This window comes from Triplophysa rosa, linkage group LG12 (assembly GCF_024868665.1).
Source record: "Triplophysa rosa linkage group LG12, Trosa_1v2, whole genome shotgun sequence".
NCBI lineage: Eukaryota > Metazoa > Chordata > Actinopteri > Cypriniformes > Nemacheilidae > Triplophysa > Triplophysa rosa.
This window is the reverse complement of record NC_079901.1, coordinates 9,005,702-9,027,836: the sequence shown is the minus strand read 5'-3', so window position 1 is coordinate 9,027,836 and position 22,135 is coordinate 9,005,702. Positions and strand designations below refer to the sequence as shown.

General features: G+C 37.6%; 1 protein-coding gene across 24 annotated transcripts in view; it reads left to right on the top strand.

The window, feature by feature from the left end:
* Positions 1–22,135, top strand: part of gramd1bb (GRAM domain containing 1Bb) — a 143,658-nt gene that overhangs the window by 96,559 nt on the left and 24,964 nt on the right. For 15 of the 24 annotated variants that reach the window (XM_057347862.1, XM_057347849.1, XM_057347846.1 and 12 more), the window contains 2 exons: positions 17,624–17,837; positions 21,465–21,485. In XM_057347862.1, the coding sequence (XP_057203845.1) occupies positions 17,624–17,837; positions 21,465–21,485 (235 nt within the window). Of the gene's footprint in view, positions 1–1,670; positions 1,848–1,912; positions 2,134–12,023; positions 12,524–17,623; positions 17,838–21,464; positions 21,486–22,135 lie in introns of those variants that run through there. The other 9 variants (XM_057347850.1, XM_057347854.1, XM_057347853.1 and 6 more) reach the window with 4 other exon arrangements.

The window sequence follows — 22,135 nt, the reverse complement described above, 5'->3', positions numbered from 1 at the left end:
CAAATTGTCCAATCACAATCACTTTTGCCCACTACTATAAATAACATTAATATGGCAATTTAGTTCTATGGTAAATGTCATATTTCAAAGTACTAATGTATACTATACCATCTGATAATATGGTACAGCTAGAGATGAGGGTGAATAGTCCAACTGGATAACATTACTAATAGAATGATTGACTAGTTTTTCAATAATCAGTTTGATTTATTAAGGTTAAATGGTCTGTTTATCTTGCAGTTTCTTTAGCATTTTTTCAAAAATACGTTGTGATTTTAATTTATATTATTAAAAATAGTATATTCAATAAATAATAGTATTATAGTTTTTATATTATATTATTATTTATTCTAATTTATTATATTATAATACATAGCTTACTTTGGAATTTAAATCATTTATTTAAGTGCCGTACACCATTCTGATTGGCCATAAGTTTGCTGAAAGCCAAGAGCAACATTTGTGACTTTATACAAAGTGGAAAATGACCTTGTACACATAACATTTGAAACATTACATGCAACAAAGATGCAAAAATGCCTAAACTTATCAACTACTATGTACAGTTGCTACAGCGATACAAAAGCATGATTTGAAACACATTAGCCATCTTCATTAAAGGGACAGTTCATCCAAAAATGACAAATCTGTCATCATTTACTCACCCTCAGGTTGTTTCAAACCTTTATAAATTTATTTGTTCCAATGAACACAAAGAAAGATATTCTGAAGAATGTTAGCAATTTTCAGTTCTGGGACATCATCCACTACCACAGTCGGCAAAAGATATTGTATTTTATTTGTTCTGTTGAACATATGAGATATTTTGAAGAATTTAGGATAACAAAGAGTTCTCGGGCACCTTTGACTACCATTCAATTCTTCTTACTATGGTAGTCAATGATGTCCCAGAACTGAAAATGACTAACATTCTTCCAAATATCTTTCTTTGTGTTCATTGGAACAAAGTAATTTATACTGGTATGAAATTACATGAGCGTTAGTAAATGATGACAGAATTTAACACATTTAAAGACTATTACTGTCAATCTTTATGGCATAATCCATTTTTTGTGCACCAGATATGATATGAAGACTATGTATTTGTTGAATGCCTCTCATGTGAGTGAATGTGCTTAGTGTTCATTTATTTCTTTGAAAGCTGATTAGTGTTAGTTGGCCATTACCATAAACCACCCTAAATAAACAGGTACTTTCCATTTTACTAGTTTATTTTAAATATGTTTTTGTTGTATATAGCCGTGTTTTATTTTGTATTGTTTATAAGGGCTTGTGTGCAAGGTGTCCTTATCTGCTCTGCTATCATTCTGCCCTCACACAAAGCATGAAACAGGCATTAAAACACCGCCTGGCTAGGCACCTCTCTAGGTTTTGGAAAAGAGCCGTAGTGTGTGTGCATTATCAGATTAAGATCCCCAGCCAGTGATTGTGTCCTAATTCGTGTTGACGAGAGGCCAACAGGTCCTTGTAATCCCCCCCACAACACCAGAAGACACCCCACCAACCGACACGAGAAACCCACCTCATCTAACCCCCCCTCAGCTCAGCTCCTCAGGCTCACCAGAGGAGACAGTCACAGCTAACCAAACAATATCTCATGTCTGCGAAACGCAAGAGAGAGAGAGAGGAAAAGCTGCAGTGAGCATGCTCAGTACCACTCTCGGCTCAGCGACTGCAGCTTTTAACTGCAGCGGGGGATGAAAGAGACAGAGAGAGAATCAGGGAAAACAAGCGACAGAGAATCGATCGAACAAGTGCAACAGAGAAAGAATGACGGTTGATGTGCTTATGCAACTTCGTGAGACGAGCGTCGCCTGTTTCTGCGTGTGAGTGGACGTTTGTTTTCACAGATTTATTTTCTCCTGACACACATGACACCCATTTTCACTAGGTGAGATCAGCCCAGCAGATTTCTTCTGTCTGGCATCCTGTTAGCGTTAGCTTGGGAAAGTGCGTAGGCTATCGGCTCTCTGAATGGGACGACACAACGGGACACGCTTTCTGCTCAGCGGCTGCCCGTCACCAACATGCAGCCTCACCGGCAGCAGCCACCTGACGCCGTATCCCACAATCTCTCAGCACCGCACCAATGAGAGGCTTCAAACTCGCTTGGTAAGATACGGGACTTGTTCTTGAAGTGTGTGATGGATGAGACTGGATGGTTAGCGCTGGAATGCGGTTTGAATGCATCACAGTTTCTTTCATGTGTTTGTTTTAAGGAAAGGAAATACGGGGGACGTTTTGTGGCTAATTCGCGTGGCCCTCATGTTTTGTAAAGTCTCCTTGCGTCTGTCTGACTGCCGTCACGTGTCGCCAACTGCAGTGCCTCCCTCTTTTTTTCGTGTGATATTTTTCCTCTGCTCCTCCGAACTCAACTCCCTCTTCCTTATTCCATCTTTTGTTCTTTTTTGCACCTGTGCCCCTTTTTCTAAACTCCCTCCCTGCGTCTCTCTCACCCCTCCCCTCCCGTCCTGTGCATGTGTTTGTGAATGCGCCTCAGTCATGTGGTGGATATTTTTAGCCGCAAATCACAGCGTGTAGCGCCGAGGAGAAACTAGCAGCAACGTGCAGCCCGCTTCCTCTCGCATTAATCACTCTCACACTATGCGTGCTGTTCTTTTCCCAGTTTCCCGCTTTTCCATTTTTTGCTAGCGTTCTTTTCCATAGGGGACAACCATCACAAATGAGATCTCTTTAATACCTCAGATGCTTCTTTTAGATGACAGTGAGGTTTAACTAAGAGAAAATTGAGTCTTGAGGAAAAGACTCAGAAGACCCTCAGAAGATGACCCACCTCACATGTGTCCTCTGGTGTTTCCAGAGAACTCTGCTGTGTCGCATGCTTTGCTCACATTTTCCATCATAATTTTTCAGCAGCACATTATCAGTCAAAAAACTCTATAGCAGTGGTTCTCAAACCTTCCCTTTGTGTGGGGTGTATCGCTTTGTGTCCCCCCCCCAAATAAAGACGTATGATCTTAAACATAGAATTTGAATAAAACCACAAAAAATATACATTGCTGTAACATCATTTATTTTGGTTGGTGATCTTATTTTTCTGACGTTTGATTGCACAGAAGTTATCATAAATTTCTATATTTCATAAAATGCCACAAAACTCCCAGTTTGAGAACCACTGCACTAGACTGAAATATAGCAGTTGCATTAGAAATCATTGTAAAATGGCAATAAATGCACAATATGGCCATTTTAATGTGCCAAAATGCTGCATTGTTATATTAAGTTGATTCACAATACTGTGAATATTATTGTATTTTTTCTTTTATGGTATTATCAGTGCTTTATAAAAGCAAGAAGCTAATTCACAGTATAGATAATTACTTTATTGCATACTTCCAAAATGTGAATTTACCTGTAGTAAGTCTATGCGTTTCATTCAGAAGGGCTCATCCCTATACCCTAATCCCTTCGAAGGGTTTTCGATTCCGTAGTGAGAGCTTTGAAAGAATAAATGGTGTAGGGGATCGAATAACTGTTTGTTGAACTGGCCTTTCGCGTCATGTTCCATCTGCATGACGCATGTCTTGACCTGGGGGGCGGGACTATATTGACTGTCCAATGGCCAGGCTTTCAATTTCAGGTGGACCTATCAAATCCCGAAGAATGGAAATTAAAGGTCCATTGTGTCATTTTTTGTAGGATCTATTGACAGAACTGCAATATAATATACATAACTATGTCTTCAGAGGTGTATAAAGACCTTACATAATGAAGCGTTATGTTTTTATTACCTTAGAATGAGCTATTTCTATCTACATACACCGCGGGTCCCCTTACATGGAATTCACCATGTTGTTTCTACAGTGGCCCTAAATGGACAAACTGCTCTGCAGAGCGCATTTCGTAAATACTTTATATTCTTCGGCAATGAAGCGAAACCGTGAAAAGTTTCTCTTCATATATTTACTGTCCTATCTATTAAAGGCACAAAAATGCCCCAAAAATATAACTTTTTAACTTGTGCTTTCTATTATAAGATTTTAGAAAGAAACATCTGAGACACAGTTGATACATAATCATGACTAAAAACTCCATTATACTGTATCTTTATATTTTGAGTGTTTCCTAACTCTCCCACCTTCACCTTTCCGTCCACCTGGTTTGCAGTGAATCAGTTAGAAATTCAATTTTCTCTTATTATATGATTCCTTTGTGAGTCTAATTTTGAAGTGGATCTGTCAGTGTTTAGCAGAGCCCCCTCATGCACTGCTCATTCAGACAGAACAGAAACACTGGTCTGACTCACAGGAAACCTGAAAGCGCTTCAGTTTCAGACAGTTGTGCTCAACTTGGAATAATCAGAGCATTTTCTGTGCTGACTGTATTGAGATTAGACCCAGGTGCTGTTGCTGAACACTGTCGGCTGTTTTTTTCTCAGTTTCTCCTGTTAAATGATGATTAATGAAGCTGAAGCTACGACTGTCGGTTTAAATGAAATGAAGATATTGTTTGTGAATTCAGTGTGTTGGGTCTCAGTTTGCACTGCACGCTCTCGCTCTTGCTCTTCTCTCTCTCTCTCTCTCTCTCTCTCTCTCTCTCTCTCTCTCTCTCTCTCTCTCTCTCTCTTTCTTTCTCTCAAATGCGCCGCTAGATGGCGGGCCAGAACATAGAAGGATAGGCGGGCCAGAAGGATAATTTAAGAAATTAATTGATGAAAAATGCAACTACAATAGCCTACTTTTAAAAATATAGTTATTATATAATTATATATAATTACATAATAGTTATATAATTATTTAACGTAGCCAATTTTTTACACTCGCGTACTAAACTGCATTTTTTTTTTGCCTGCTGGGGGTACGCTAGTACATCGTGTGCAGAGTGATGTTAACATTAAAGCTAGCTAGATGGTGAGAGAAAATGGCACTATCAAAGAGTCTAAAGAGGAAAGTTGAAAGCGAAAATAGGGCTTACAATGAGGAATGGAAAGATGCATTCATCCTACATAGTTTTGTGAATGCAAAGTCGGTGTGTCTTATCTGCAATGAAGTTGTCGCTGTTTGCAAAGAACATAATATTAGACGGCACTACGAGACAAAGCATGGCACCTTCAAAAAAAAGGGAAGCTGAATTTGCTTTGTTATTGTTAACGTGTTTGCTGAGCAGAGCATGTGAGCGAAGCGGAGCGGTGTGTCGCTCCGCTCAATATTTCGCTCAATGACTGTACGCTTCGCTCAGCCGCTCACGGACCAAGCAAACGCTCCGCTCACATTATGCTCACGCTCACCGGTAAACCAAATCCTGCTCAGATCCCGCTCTGACATAAAATGTGTCTAGTAAGCCTATTTGTTTTCAGTTTATAATAAACTTCTTGAATAAATGTCTCAGTTTAAGTAGTAGGCTGAAAAAGAGCAGTTATGTTTCAGTCCGACATTCTGTGACATTACAGCCAAGATTTTTAGTCATTTTTTATTTAAAGAGTGCCTAAAATAACTGTATAATAACTGATAAAGCATATTTGATTTTCGTTACTTTATTTCCATGAACATATAGCTGCCATAGTGCAACGTTCAAAATAAACGCACAAAAGATGAAATGCACTATGAACACCTTTATTCTTACTGGGGTTAATAAAAGAAACAGGCTCTAAAGAAAAATAGATCAAAACAAGGGGAAATGCGGTCTTAAAATGTCAAACCTCAATTGTTACAACATCTTAGAGCGTACTTTTAGAAACTTGGACAAAGTAGCTGCGTCTTCGAAGGCTGCATGCGTCCTCCGGAGATCACATTTGTCGGCCTCGGCCGCATATGACATCAAGGTTTATTCAGGTTTTATTTCAGAAAAGCAATAGTTACATTGGGTAAGTGACACAATGTCTTCTTAAGAGAAATAAATATAAATGTTATAATATTTTTTTAACTGAAATGAGCCTGTATCAAACCTCTTGTCTCCCGCGCACCTCTGCAAATGGACGAGGCCTTTGTAGTTGATGCGCATGCCGTTGCCGTGGTGCTATTATTCAGGCTTCAGGCTCATGCAGTTTACATAGGACAATAATCCAGCAGCAAAAAAGTAAATCACCAAGAGGGCTGAGCGAACGACTCTGAGCGTTTTGACATTTTCAGAAAGGCGCTCTCCACTCCACGTCCATAAGCAAACGTTTCAATGCTACACTGTTAGTTTTTTCATACCCCATATTTCATGACGGCTATTTTAGAAGTGTGTCTAGCGATCGACAGACTCCTTAGAAATATCTTTCAGAACTTTTCAAATTAAAAGCTCTCAATTAATTTCATTCACTAAAGACGTGATTGTGACAGATCTATTTCAGAACCAGCTGCGGGCAAAATAATCAAAATAATGCTGCTGGCGCGGGCCAGATATTATTGCTAGTTGTGGCCCGCGGGCCACCTGTTGCCGACCTCTGCTATAAGGAGATGAAGGACTTGGAAACTTTTGTACTACAGTAGTGTTTCAATTAAGTACTTTGTGCTGTGGTGGAGGATTTTTAACTTTTCGCTGTGTTGATATTCATTTATATTAATTTATATTAATTTATTTTTTATGTATTTTATATTTATAAAAATAATAAGTAACATGAAAATGTAAGTAACACTGGTAAAGTAGCCCGAATGAGTAGTCTGATCGTCCAATCAGAAACAAGCATTGTATTTTTGTTGTGTTAATAGATAGTTTTACCACTGTTTTATACATACAGAATGTAAATTAATAAGCCTGTAGGGCAGTGAATGCTATCTGAGGATGTTCTCTCTCTCTCTCTCTCTCTCTCTCTCTCTCTCTCTCTCTCTCTCTCTCTCTCTCCTCTCTCTCTCTCTCTCTCTCTCTCTCTCTCTCTCTTCTCTTCTCTCTCTCTCTCTCTCTCTCTCTCTCCTCTCTCTCTCTCTCTCTTCTCTCTCTCTCTCTCTCTCTCTCTCTCTCTCTCTCTCTCTCTCTCTCTCTCTCTCTCTCTCTCTCTCTCTCTCTCTCTCTCTCTCTGTCACCTGCATTGGAGGACTTTTTTATCACTCTGATTTCCCTGTGGACGCTGCTGTTCTCTTGCCTCTTTCTGTCTAAGTGACAGCTCTGTCAAGCTTTAAATAGGGCAGCTCATAGAGTTATTGCAGGATTCAGACACAAACTCTGTATGCAGCATCGCAAATTAAAAATGTTGGTTCTTCTGCACTCCATGTTTATGCAAACACATTTGTCTTAGAAGTCTATGAATGCTTTAGTTCTCTAAGACATTCATATTCATATAGAGTTAAATATACAATCCCCGGTTATTCTAAAAATACTAATAAATCTGTAGTTGATGTACTGTATATTCAAATTGATAAATGACCATGAACACCTGCTGTACAGTAGATTCATTTAGACCTCTTCCTGTGCTAGACTCTGAGGGAAGTGGATAGGAAGGAAATGTCTAAACACTTTATAATCTCACACCACGAGACATGGTAGATCGCACGAGCACTACTAATGAGCTCGCTGTGTTGTTTACTGTTGTTGGATCAGTCAGGATCCAGGTCTTGATGTCAACAGCTGCAATGAACAAGAGATGCATTGCTGCTCTGTCATGTGCTTTGTTTTTCTTCTTTTGTCATGCAGTATTTTGTCATGTACTGTATGTTCAAGAGGACTTTTTGAGAAAAAGCTTGCCGTTTACCTTTATTTATTAACAAGCCTTTTACAGCAAGAGTGGTTTTATGTCCCAGTGCAGTTGCTTTTGTTCATTTGCTCAATGCTGGTCATATGGATGGACACAAAACAAAAACACAGTTACAGTTCTCATTTCATTTCGAGCATTTAGCAATAGGTATCACTGCATTCAAAAAAATAACAATAAGTGGAACTAAACCCTCTAGATGAGCTCCAAGGTTCCAGAATGGCTCCAAGTTGTCATTAAGACAGATTGTGTTTCCTATGTGCAGTTCTTTGGGTTACTTTTTGAATGAAATTCCATTTTGTGACCCCATCATTGTTGACCACTCTGCTCCTGCTGTTGATTTTGGGTAGTTTTGGCATCGGAAGCCACTTCTCTTGGCATTTGTGATATATCCAGCATATTGCATGGCAATGATGCTCGCACGCATGACAAACTGCCCCAGGAGCAGCAGGCTGCTGAAATTTCTAAGAGGTATATCATTTTTGTGAGCTCATTTCTCTGCATCCATGCACTGCATATAAATCCTTGCGCACCGAACAAAGCTACATTCAAAGAACAATTGTAGAATTTTCTTTACACAGTCCAAGAGAAAGAAAACATACATCACATTAGAAAAGGTATTTTTCCTTTTTAGATGATGCGTGATGAGCTAAAATGGATTCTATATTAGAAACAGGGGCCGTAGCTGCATGGTGGCCATAGGTGGCCACGGCTACCCCTGAATGATGGATGGCCACCTATCTGGCCACCTCTGTTGTGCGAAGCAGTTTTAAGATGCGTGTCGGAGTTTACGGAGTTCTGCGCAGATCATTTAGCGTATGCACTGATGTCATGCACTGACGCTAACAGTCTGAGCGCTATAGCTGAACAGCTGCTAACCGCTTCGTGACAGTGTACTGTCTGTGTACCATGGAAGTTCATCATGTGCAGAAGGATCAGGTCAGTAAAATCAGTCTTGTTTAACAGGATTTCATTCAATAATTACATTTTCGCGAAAGTTTAAGTTGGGGGTACTGCAATGTTTATTTTCTATGAAAAATGCTAACTTACTGCAAATGATAGCTAGCAAATTATTTTAAAATAATGTTAGCAAATGAAAACATTGCAAATAAATTGTTTACTTTACTTTCTTTGTGTATGTTTTTGACCAGCAAACTATGTGTAATGAAGAATTGGTGTAAATTACAGTAGAAGTTAAAGAATTTCTGTCTGTAAGGAATTTTTGGTCACCCTAATAAAATCACTGGGTCTTACCTGGCCACCTCTAAAAAAAAGTTATGGCTACGCCCCTGATTAGAAACGTTTTTTTATGTAGCGACTGGTGTGGACATGGTGTAAGATTGCTAACTGAATGCTTTTATTGTGCCATTTAAAATTATTAGCATTATTAATTTGACTTTAAAATGATTATTTTCACACACCATATTGTGTTTTGAACTTCTCTGGTTAGATTTCAACAAATCATATTATTCTATATCAATCTATATCATATTTTTCTAATAGTAAAACTTTATTTTACAAAAAAACTTTCTTTTTATCAAATATAACTTTTTATGTTTTTTTTTTTACAATTTATTTGCAAAATATACAAAGAAAAACTGCTAATCTATTTTTGTTGTGCTTTGTCTTCATGGAGTGTGTGATTCAAAACAGCGCCCCCTGCGGGACAACTCATATTCATAGTATCTGTGATCTCAGTATGAGACAGTCTGAACTTTCACACCAATTCACCAGTCTCCAAATCATATTTATTGGTGTGTTTGTGTGCTTGTTGTGTTTTAGAGATTGTTGGTGTTTGTGTCATTCATCCATTCAGAATCACAGAACCTCCGTGTGGACGGCCATCTGTGTCACCATGGATATGGCTCCTCTCTGATATCTGCCGTCACTGGGAACTTCCGACCCAGTCGTGTCCTGCCAAGGCCGGGTTGCCATGACAATGCTGTAAACAGAACAAAGGCAGCTGGCAGCAATGCGATAGTTGCCATGATTCAGATTTAGCACTTTTACTTGAGGACGAATTGCACAGAAACAGTCATGCATCTCACACATGCCGTACACTGTTGGTCTGACGCTGTGATCCGAAGCTGAGCTGTAAAACAGAAAAAGCATTGGGGCTTGTATTTACACATCATTGATTCTACGAATTTGCACTTTTATTGTTGTTTTCGTTGTTTTAAAGCTATAATGTACAAAACTGGATTGTGTGTTATTGTTATTAGCGTTTCAAAGGTCATGCTGTGGCGTATCGATCTGCTATTGGTCACACTTGGTCACACGATATAAATTTTGCAGGTCAGAGTTCACCAAACTTGACCTTGAGAATGCAGCGAAATGCTAAATGTTTGGGCGTGTCCATGGTTTACCGCATTTGCATGCTTATGAATTGAAGTCAATGGTACGAAAAGTTTAGCGTGACCACGGGATCCGTGTGTTTGTGCTAAACCTCTTGTTTTATATTCTGTTACATTAGACAAAAATAGGTGTATTTTGACTTTAAAACACTGGAAACACCTGAGTGAAAGTAAGAGAAATTGTTGAAGGGCCTGTGGAGGTTGAAAAAGCGTGGGGGTTCGGCTTCAGTCATTCTGTTGTCTGAACATCAACATAATTGGCTCCAGATTTAAGTGCTGTTGCTCTACACTGTATTTTTAGAAAGGGATTACGGGATGATTATTATGATTTATAGTATATTTCGCTTGTCCTCATTTGTGAAAGTGGGTTTCTTTCAAAATAGTAATTTCAATAATAGTTCAAATAATCCATGCCTTTCCAAATACATCACTTTAATAGTAATGTGTGTTTTAAATAGATTTTTAGTAAATAATCAACAAATGATAAATTCAGTAAATACATTTTAATAAATAAATCAATTTAAATCCCTCATCAATAAAAAAGAAAAGGTAAAAAAGTAGGGCTGACAAACGATTGCATCCAGAACAAAAGTTTGTTTACATATTATATGTCTGTGTAGGCCTACTGCATATTAATGTTGGAATTATAAATACATACGTATTTATATGTATACATATTTAGGAAATACTTCCATGTATTTATTTATATTTACCAATAATTTAACTTATAAATAAAGGTTTATAAATGTTTATATTTTTCTTTAATATACTGTATATACATGTATGTGTATGTGTTTATAAGTACAAAATTAATATGCGCAGTACACATGCAGACATATATTATGTAAACACAAACTTTTAAGTAACCGTTTGACGGGCCTAAAACACCACAAAACTACAAAATAGTTAGCCTTCCGCAAAGGTTTTGGACCCAAAGAGCATGTGTACTTAACACTCAATTTATGGATACAGTTTTGCTAAATGTTTAGTTTAGTAAAACATTTTATTTATCAGTTTTTTTTATGAGTCAAAGAGTTTGTTGAGTGCTTATTTGTACTTTTAGTTCTTCACAGTGGTCTTTCGCAGTCTTTTAAGTGCACTTTGTAGTACTGTGACATTTCAGGCCTGATTAAATTCTAAATTCGGTAAATTCTAATAGAAATATTTGAGTTACTTGGATTTACTAAATTTTTCATTAAATTTTTCTTACATTTACTCAATTTAAACAGTATATTTCCTTGATTCCACCGCTTTAAAATGTACAAAATTTTCTGATAGTAAATTGTTTTGTGTAAAATCACCGTTAAATTTTTAAAGTGTGTGAAGCAATGCTAAATAATGCACTGTGGGGATGTTTTTGTTATGATCAGCATAAAAATAAGTCATTTAAACCCGGGGGCAGTTGCATAAACATAGCTGCAAGTTAAGACTGTGTCTTAGTCTCACTGACTAGCAATTCGTTAGGATTAATAAATCTTACTTTTTAGATTTTAATTAGACCAATCTACCTTTTTATGTCACTGACTTAAAGAAGTTATGACCAGTTTTGAAGAACAAAAATTGGATGACTAACTTGTAAGACTAGTCTTAGCAGTTTATGCAACTGGGCCCCGGTGTTGCCAGCTCGGCTAATAATTCACTTTCTAAAATGTCTTTGCATTGATATTTCTCAGAAATCCGCTTGTTTACACAAGCTTAGAAAAAGGTCAAATGAGACTCGTGCTGAGAGCGAGAGCAATAATTATCAGACTGATGGTTGTAATTAATTATTATATTATTATCAGATGTCAGTAATAAAACCAGATCTTTAAAAAATGATGAATTATCATAAAAATAAATATTTTTAATAAATGTAATCATCTTGGATGTCCTTGTTATTAGCTCAAATATCATTTAGGTTAAACAACTTTAAACACAGATGCGATATTCTGATCAAAATGTAAATGGATTGTTTTGGGGGATTTAGTGGATTTGAAGCTATTTGTGTATGAGTGTGCTTGTCCTCCGTGTATTTGTGTGTGTGTGGTTTGTAAAGTGAACTGAAAGTGAATGATGTCAGATCTGGTTCTTTCATCAAGACTGAATAATTAACAAGCCAACTGGCTCACAGTACCGAGCCACTAGAATGCATCTCTCTCTCTCCGTCTCGCTCTCCCCCATTGGCTTTTATAAACTCTGGGTTTTGTCTCCGTAATTTTCTCAGCTCTCTCCATGATCCTCGCTTTCTTTATCGTCTCTCTCCATCACCCACTTCAGAAGCGTGTATGATGCATTGCTGTCTCCCGAGCCTAGAGCTCTCAGATGCATTGAAAGACAGTGCCGTGCAGAGAAAGAGAGAGCGAGAGAGAGATGAGCTACAAGCGTGAGTAGAGGGGAAGAGATACCGTCGCAGACAGACCTCTAGATCGCTCATCTTTCATTTGGAAATGCCTCTTTTCTTCTCGTCCTCGGTCTCTCAAACCATCCATCTCTCCCAGATGCTGCGAACACCAACGGATTTGTGATACATGGCAGCCAGGTCAGTCCAAGATGTTGCACCTGTGATTTTCTGTTCAGTATCTATATGTTGTGGATATTTTTACATGGCTTCGTGTCTGTGCGCATAAGCGGGTCGACGCACGGTATCTCTGCGTTGTTATTCAATGGGCTCATGCCGATGCGCTCTCGATGCGCTTCTTCACTTGAATCCGTTAATCGTTCCTTTCCGACATGAGGAGGACCGTGTGTGTGTGTGTGTGTGTGTGTGTGTTTGTTTTGGCTGCATGTGTTGGGTGTGGCGCATGGTCTCTGTCACACCCACGCAGGGTGTCTGTCTGTAGCGGGTGCTCACAGCCATCTGCTCTCCACACCTCTCACGTCTGCTAACTAACAGCTCAGCACATTTCATTTGTATGTGTTTGTTTAGTTGCAAAATATTTGTCTTATTTTGACTCTTGACTTGGCTTTCACCCATACATTTTGTTGTCTTGTTGCCATATGGTTTAATAAACCAAACAATGGTTGTCTGGACTATATTTTGTTTCGGATGTTAGTGCCGGGTTTTGTTTAGATTTCCGTGTTGACACTGACTGACACACAGACTGAGTGATGGTCTGGTCCATCTCGTGATTAAACCTGAGATTTTAGGTGAGACACACACTTTTACAAACCTGTTTCGATTGGAGTGATTTTGTACTTGTTGTATAACAGTGTGGGTCAGTTCTGATTGGTTTCCTCTTTCAAACACGTGTGCGTGTGTGTGTGTGTGTGTGTGTGTGTGTGTGCGTGTGTGTGTGTGTGTGTGTGTGTGGGTGTGTGTGTGTGTGTGTGTGTGTGTGTGTGTGTGTGTGTGTTTTGGGTCCTGGCAGCCGGTCATAATTCAGGCTCAGCCAATACTGCAGAGAAAACACAGGCTTCCGGAACAACCCCGAGACCTTCCCATAGCAAACTGGATGGGGCTGTCATTGTTCGTTCCTGCTATAGTTAAAAAAGGGCCAAAATAGGTGGGGTTTAGGACCCTGTAGAGAATGTGGCAGTGAGATCAATTACTTTTTAGGAGAGCCTGGTTGGCTCTTACAATGTTACTGTGAGTGTTTTTGTATTTGATTTCCTGTTTTCTTTTCAGACAATAATTAGATGGATAGATAGAGTCATGAGTAAACCATTACAAAGTTTTCCCAAGTAAACCATACTATTGTTTCTATCAAAATAACAGGTACCGCAGTTACTACAGTAAATTAAAGGTCCAATGTGTAATTTTTGGGGGATCTATTGAAAGAAATGCAATATAATATACATAACTGTGTTCAGAGGTGTATAAAGACCTTACATATTGAAGCGTTATGTTTTTATTACTTAGAATGAGCTATTTCTATCTACATACACCACGGGTCCCCTAATATGGAATTCACCATGTTGTTTCTACAGTAGCCTTAAACGGACAAACTGCTCTACAGAATGCGTTAACGGCAAATAAGCGAAAACATGACGTCATCTTTGTCTTGTGAGGGCTGCCGTAGTGCTTCGAAAGGAAGGGGTGGAGTGATCCGTTGGTTGCAATTCGCAACCTCGCCGCTAGATGCCGCTAAAATCTCCATATTGCTTCCTTAAATGAACTAAAATAAAATTGGTATTATTAGCTACTTTCAGCAAAGATATTAAACAAGATAACAGGAATAGTTTGAAAGCTTCACTTTAAAAAAGATTCTGTAGAGATTACAGTATTACTGGCAGCAGTTTGCCAGTAATTTACTGTAGATTTACATTTATGTAATTTACTGGCAACAGTTTGTTCAATGATAAATGAACATTAAACATTAACAATTATTTATCTTTACAAAAAATACTATAAAATAACAGCCTCGTGCAAAGCATTCTGGGAACCAAAATAAGAGAAAAAAAACAGAAAAAGGTTGATGAGGATTTCTGGTTCCCAGAAGATATCTTTGAACAAACTGTTGCCAATAAATTAGATAAATATAAATCTACAGTAAGTTACTGGCAATTAGCTGCATAACTACAGCAATTTTTTACAGTGTTCTTAATGTTTAGAGGAGATCCCATATTGTTTAAATGAGGGTTTTATAATAGTAAAATACTGTAACTGTAGTAATGTGAATGAATATGAATGAATGAATTAATTAATTACTTGTTGAAAGTGAAATGAACTTAATATCTTTGTGGTGTTTAGTACTCTAGTCGTGGTGAAAAAAACAAAGAGAGCTGTTATATTTAGTATCGTACTCTGAATATTTTAGCTCACTTTTGTTGCCATAGCAACGCTAATGCTGCTGGGCTGTCATGTCAGGAGTCCTGCATGTGGGGAATGCTAGCACATACACACAGATCAATAGGCACATCAGATTTTGTTTGTTATTGTAGTTTATCAGATACTGCATTAAACACACATTTTGATGACATCATAAGCATTTCCTCGGTGAAGAGAGATGTAACGATGCGGTGCCTCAAGCTCCACCATCTCTCTCTTTCTCCCACTCCCTATCTCTCTGACTCTCTCTCTCTCTTCCCCTTTGGAGTCCAAACACTTCCAAACTTGGCCAGTCCTCCGCTGACTGTTTCCATGGAAACATATTCACTCGTGGTAGGCTACAGAAAGAAGTGTGTGTGTGTGTGTGTGATTCCCATTATTTTGGATTTTCTTGGCTCTCCGCCTGACTACTTCTCAGACAAACAGAAATTCATACTCTTTCACACATTAAGCTTTTAATGTGGATGGAATAATACATTGTTTGTGATTAATAGAGAAATGGCATATTTCGATGAGATGTGATTGGTGAAAAGATGCCGTCAGACAGGAGAAAAGACAGCGTGAAGCAGTTTTGTTAGACTATTAGCCACTCAACCAGTGTGTGATGTGATAAATGATGGTTGACTGAAACCAGATGCATACAAATGATCTGTTTTGTTGTGTGAATGTGAGGGCCAGGTTTGGCCTACATTGTGAGGACTAAAAACATCAAACCACCTACACACCAATGGTCCCCACAAAAACATAATGACTTAATGATTTTCAAAAAATATATGTTAGTTTAGGGGATATCTTTATCTTAGTTTGAAAACAATAGAAGTCAGCGCAACGTTCCCCGCATGATAGAAATACAAATATGCGTTAGGTGGGCAAATGTGTGTTTACTTTGCACTGATTGTTGTTTGTGTATGTGTTGCAACATAATAGACAGACCGTATAAGAAACATGAAAAATAAATAAAAACACTTTATTGCGGTAACATTCATCTAACACGTGCAAATATTCACAAATTTACTGAACTAGTCCTCCATTAACATTTGTCTTACAAATCTAAAAAAGAAATATTTATATTTGGAGGCGCTTTTTGATGATCTGAAAAAGTATCTCTTTCAGAATTCATAATCGTATTAATCTTATTGTTATTAATCGCCCTACAGCCAAAAACCCCAAAATAGTACATAATGTGTGTTTATAACTGTATATGATAGATTATACGATAATGTAGAGTTTGTGATTATATTTCACAGTGACCTCGTTTTTTTTATTGTACTGCAAGTAATGGTTTTATTATTTTGCCCAAATTATTATTTTGACTTCCTAAAAGCTCACTTCAATCTTTGTCATGGCATTACACGATATTAAAGATATCAAGATTATATTTTCACTGAATGTTCTTTACATTATGTAGAGTTATTATTTCATGTAAAAAATACAAAAAAATGGCTTTAGTTGGTGGGTTTTTACAGTCAGGGTCACAATTACAACATTAACATGGACATATTCTTTCAAACTTTATTAGATAACATGAAATCCCAAATGGAAAAGGTTGTTAAAAGTAGTGATTTGCGGTTGTCTACTAAACTGCCTGTGTGAAGCTGTGATTAACATGACAGTCCACAATGGACATCTATGTCCACTAATAACTGTGATCAGCATGCACACACACCACACACACACACACGCACCCACACACACACTTTTTCTCTCTGTCTTTCTAAAGGCCTTGCTGAGACTGTAGAATAGACCTTGTTTTACAATTGTCATTGGCTAGTAGTGATGTACTATGTTACATAAGATCCAGTAATGTGAGTAGGGTCCTGACGTTCAGCTTGAGTGTTTATCATCTATGGGGGCAAGCTGTTTGGTAACATACAGTGGGGGGGAATTATTTAAAACCCTGATGATTTTATACGTTTTCCCACTTCCAGATTGTGTATTACATTGTTATTCGTTGTTTACATTGTGGATCTTTGCCGCTATTCTGAAGAGCTGCTAAACAGTATTTCATAGTTTTTCAGAACAATGACAATAAAGTCTAAAAAAATACAGAAGTCGATCGGTTCACAGGGAACACTTGTAAAATGCGCGTTTTTTGCTGAATGGTTCCATAAAGAACTTTTAACATCCAAAATAACCTTTCAGTTTTATAAAAGTAGGACTGTCAACGTTAACGCGTTAACACAAGCGTTACATTTTTTTCAGATTAACGCGTAAAAAATGTCAACGCAATTAACGCAGCATCCATTTATGTTGTCATTTTTCCTAGCGTTACATAATAAAATCACGCTGTCATTCCTGTAAACGCCTTTAAACCATTTAAGCGCGATTGAAACAGTTGCTTTGACACGTTCAGTATAGATAGACACGAAGGTGGCCCCCGTCTTCGCCGTCTCCCCGCCCGGCTGCCAGTGATCCTTCATCAGAGAAATCAGTTGCAGTACTAATATCAGAATGTTGGCTTTCATTCATAAAATGATGTTGTTAAAGAAATCTGTTGTTTCTACATTAATTTGGAGACTAAACGTGAAATGTTTACGTTTGTTTAAAAACATTAATGTTATGTGCAATTAATCGTGTTTAATCACAGAAAAAATGTGCGATTAATCAGATATATTTTTTTAATCTATTGAATGCACTTTATAAAAGATTCTTTGTAGTGGGAAAAGCCTTTTTACATTTAAGTGATTTAGATTAAGAAATTGGTCTTAGAACCTTTGAACCATAGTTTTTTGGTGAACCAAAACCTTTTTTATGTTGTTTCAGATGTTTTGATACAAACATTTTGAATCAAACATAAATGATGTGGTCATATCTAATGTGTCTGTTATCAACTACGACTTAAAATATGTCTGTTTCTCTTTCAATCTCCAGCACTGCCAGTAACTCTAACCGGAGTTCCCCTGCCTGCTCTCCGGTTCTGCGGAAGCGCTGTCGGTCTCCCACTCTGCAGAACGTAGAGACAGATAACATGGTGGAAAAAGGCTCCGAGCAGTCCGACACCTCCAAATCCCCCTCCACACCCGAACAGCTGGTCACACGCACCCTGTCCGGGCAGTCTACACGCAGCGGGGGCAAGAACTCCAAGGTATGACCCTTTCTCAGCCCGACCCACCTGTTAGGTCCTTCTTTGGTTCTCCTCCATCCTTCTGATGATCCTTGTCAACACCAGCACACATGAGTCACCTCAGTCAAGTCGCTCGTGCTTGTCACCTAGCTTCCTGTGTCCAGTCATAACATGCGTTCAGCTGATTTGGTAGTACAGGTACCGTGTGATATGGTCATCATCATTTGTAACAATTACCTAAGCATATGGTGAAGTCAACTAAAATCGAGCCACTTTGGTTAATGGTCTAAAATCCTATCAAATTAAAGGGTTCACCCAAAAATAAAAATTCTGTTATCATTTACTCAACCTTAGAGTTGTTCCAAATCTGTTTATTTTGTTTGTTCTGATAAACACAGAGAAAGATATTTGGAAGAATGCTTATAACCAAACAGTTCTATGGCAGTCAATGGGGAAGATATTTTGAAGAATGTAGGACAGCAAACAGTTCTGGGGCACTTGTCTACCATTGACTACCATTGTCATTTTTCCCACTGGTTGTCACAATCACAATCTGGAGTGCCCTCCCAGGTCCACTAGAGGGCACTCCCCACATCAACCAGACTGTTGTCATTCAACTGGACTACATTACCCATAAACCATTGCCCGGACTCATTATCCATCATTACTTTCACCTGTGTCCTGTTAACTGTTGTTTGTCTGCTTACTTAAACCAGGTTTTCTCAAAGTTTTATCTAGTGTTGCACTGCAATTCTAAGTGGTCTTTCTGTCTGGAGTTTGTTTTTGTCTTGCCTTGAGGTCTTTTGTATTACTCTGTTTGCCTTTGCCCTGTGGATTTGTTTGGACTGACCACCTGTGTTTGGGTATATGCCTGTTTTTTGGATTTTGATTTTGGATTACCCCTTTAATAAACTGCATTTGGATCCTCATCCGTGTGTCTTCGTGCAGCCCGTGACAATGGTAGTCAGTGGGGTCCAAGAACTATTCTTCCACATATCTTTCTCTGTGTTCAACCAAACAAAGAAGTTTATACAGGTTTGGAACAACTAGAAATTGAGTAATTCATGACAGAATTTTTGGGTAAACTATCCCTTTAAGTGGCCACAACATTAAATCATGTTTCTTTTCGTAATGTCAGTTCTTTTGTGTCACTTTTTAAAGGTAATGTGTTTTAAAAAGTAATGTTGTTCTAACAATTACAATTTACCTAACCACACATATCTTGTCTGTTATTATCTTAGAATAAAACGTTTTTGCAAGCATTTGTCCCACCATGAGGGGATAAATCCCCTAAAATTCAGAAAAAAACTCTGTTATGATTAAATGGTAAAATGTAATTTTAAAATGGAAATGTCACAGCGTAATTAGGTTAAACATTGTAGGAACAAAAACATTTTTTAAAACAAAGCATTAAAATTGATTTTAAAGCTGTAAAATTGTAGAGGTACATTTTTTTATAAAATATTTTTAAATTCAGTTAAATGTAAACAAAAAGTATGAAAAATATAGAAATGTATATACATTTATTATAATTAAAAAAAACGTACCTCTCCTTACATCTTAATTTATAACGTAAGCTTATTACATAGGGCTTTCAAACGATTAATCGTGACTAATTGTATGCAAAATAAAAGTTTTTGTTTACGCAATATATGTCTGTGTACTGTGTATAATAATTATGCATATATAAACTAGGGCTGCGCGATAATTTACCGTGATACCACTAAATCCTATTGTAATCGAGCTGGCTGCGATATGCAATGTGTCGATATTTTTTTAATGCGTAGCTTGTCCGTGAAGCACGGCTCTGGGATCAGTAGGAAATGCTGCTGGATCTAAAAGCAGCGCGAGTTTGAGTCGCTTATAATCAGGGCCGGATTATCCAATGGGCATTATGGGCACAGGCCCAGGGGCCCATACGTGCTTGGGGCCCAAGAAAGGGGGAGAAAATGTTTTCGCTATATTCATTCTGCCGTGTGCCTCTCTGGCCGCACACACGCAAGTGCGCACACAAAACCGTGTTTCTAACGTACGCAAGTCTGTCTCTTGATTTAGTAACTTTTACAAGCCCTTTAGCAGCTTTTGTTCAGAAGCACAATGCGATAAATCAAGCGACTTTCCGATAAACTTTTTACATGTATTTGGTGTGTCTTCGCCAATAATTAATTTTATATTGATGTTGATCAGGTCTATCTGCCTTAATTTACCGATTTTTAGCCTAAGTTATTAGAAAATCCAGAGTGCTTTTACATACATTGCAAAATGTTTACTTAAACACAGACTCGTAACAGTATAACTAATATTCGTTAATGCCGTTTACCATTACACGCTTGCATAAGAACGTGAGTCGCGAAGTGCTTGTTACACAAATAAAGTTGAACAAATGGACAAATTACTCTTATAGTATAATCATTGACAAAGTCTGCCCTTTTATTCTTAGAAAAATGAATATGTTTATGTATGTGGGGGGGGGTCTACAAGACACTTGTGCCCAGGGGCCCCTGAATTCTTAATCCGGGCCTGCTTATAATGTGCATTTCACAAAGCAACACCTGTCAAACATGATCATTATAAATATACTTTATTATCATAAAATACCTGATGAGGCTTGAGTAACAGTGATAAAAAGATGTCCATAGGCATTTCCTAGATTCTAGAACTGTTATGGTCTTCTTCTGCAGTGCGTATTTGGAGTTTCTGCACGAGAGCGCCCTCTGGCTTTCGGGTGCAGCAGCATTTTCTCGTACTTCACTCAAAAGCTGTGCATAAATCACGTGATATTTATCGTCGATTTATCGCGACAGCCCTAATAAATACATACACATTAAGAAATATTTACACGTGTGTGTGTGTGTGTGTGTATATATATATATATATATATATAGTATATAAATATTAATATTTAATATATATATATATATATATTCTTAAAATACACATAATTATTATACATAGTACACACACATACTGTATATTGTGTAAACAAAAACTTTTCTTTTGCATACGATTAGTGACGATTAATCGTTTGACAGCCCTATTAATATATATCTCATAACAGCTTAATATGATTTTGATGATTTATAATTTGAGAAATGACAGTTTGATGTAATTTGACTTAAGCCCACATAAAGACAACTGCAGCTTTATGTTTCACGCAGAGATGGCGAGAGAGATGTAAAAGTTACAGATTGCAAAATTTGTTTTTGTTTTCTTTTAATAAAACTACTGCTACTGTATCCATGCCTGCCAATTAACAGGAATAATTGTATGAGTAGATGTACATTACAGAATGAATTAATGCCTGAGTGGGTGAGAGGATGAATAAATGGATCAAATAAAAATGGATGAATGAATGTGCAAGCGAATATATTTCTGCATTCATTTGTTCTCAGCGTCTCATAACATGATTCTGTCTGTCCGTCTCATCTCAGCAATGGCTTTCAAATATTGTGTTCGAGTCGCTTGTTCTTCCTGTTTGCTTTTCATTTTTCACTCGACTGATTTTTTCTGGAGTTTGATATTTTTGCTGATATCATGTAAAATGTCTCTGATCTAATCTTGACTCTTGTGTTTTTTCTGGCTGTTTGTGGTTCGTTCTGATTTGTGTTCAGTTCTCTGATTTGTGTTTCTCTCCTCAATGCATGCTAGTCTCACAAGCGACTTTCCAAAGTAAGCATTTCTCTCTTCTGTTCTGAGTTCACTTCATCTCTCGCCCTCTTTACACCCTCTGTGTAAAAGTATTTATGCCCGCTTCAGTGTCCATCTTGTTGTTTCCTTGATATTGATTTGCCTGTATGATCTAGCATTGTCTGTCTCCACCTGTTTGTGTTTGTCTGTGTGTTTAAGCAAATACTCGCGCTCGCCCTCTCTGTACACTTTTCTTGTTAACTAATAAATATTTTGAATAAAGTCTGAAGTGCATCCTGGAAACTGAGAGCCAATAGATCAAACCTCTTCACAGTCATGTTTCTAAGGACCGATGCCTTTTCTGAATGAAATACAAGTGTATTTAAAATATAGACAGTTCTCTCCATAAACCATCTTGAAAAAAATATGTCTTGTTGCAATGCATTCTGGGATTGTAGTGAAGAATATATGTGATGTTGCCTATAGAACCAAGTCAAGAACCGAGTTCTTTTTATTTTTTCTACTAATTTATTGAAGATCCTAGATGATAAATGATTGCACTTCTTGTCATTTTTTCATTAGTTGTTTTCTAGTTAGGCAGTTCACCATGTAGTTTACTAGAAATAACTTATTCATTTACAGGGAATCTTATGGATTTCCTCACATTAAATTACCTTGACAAGCTTACCGGA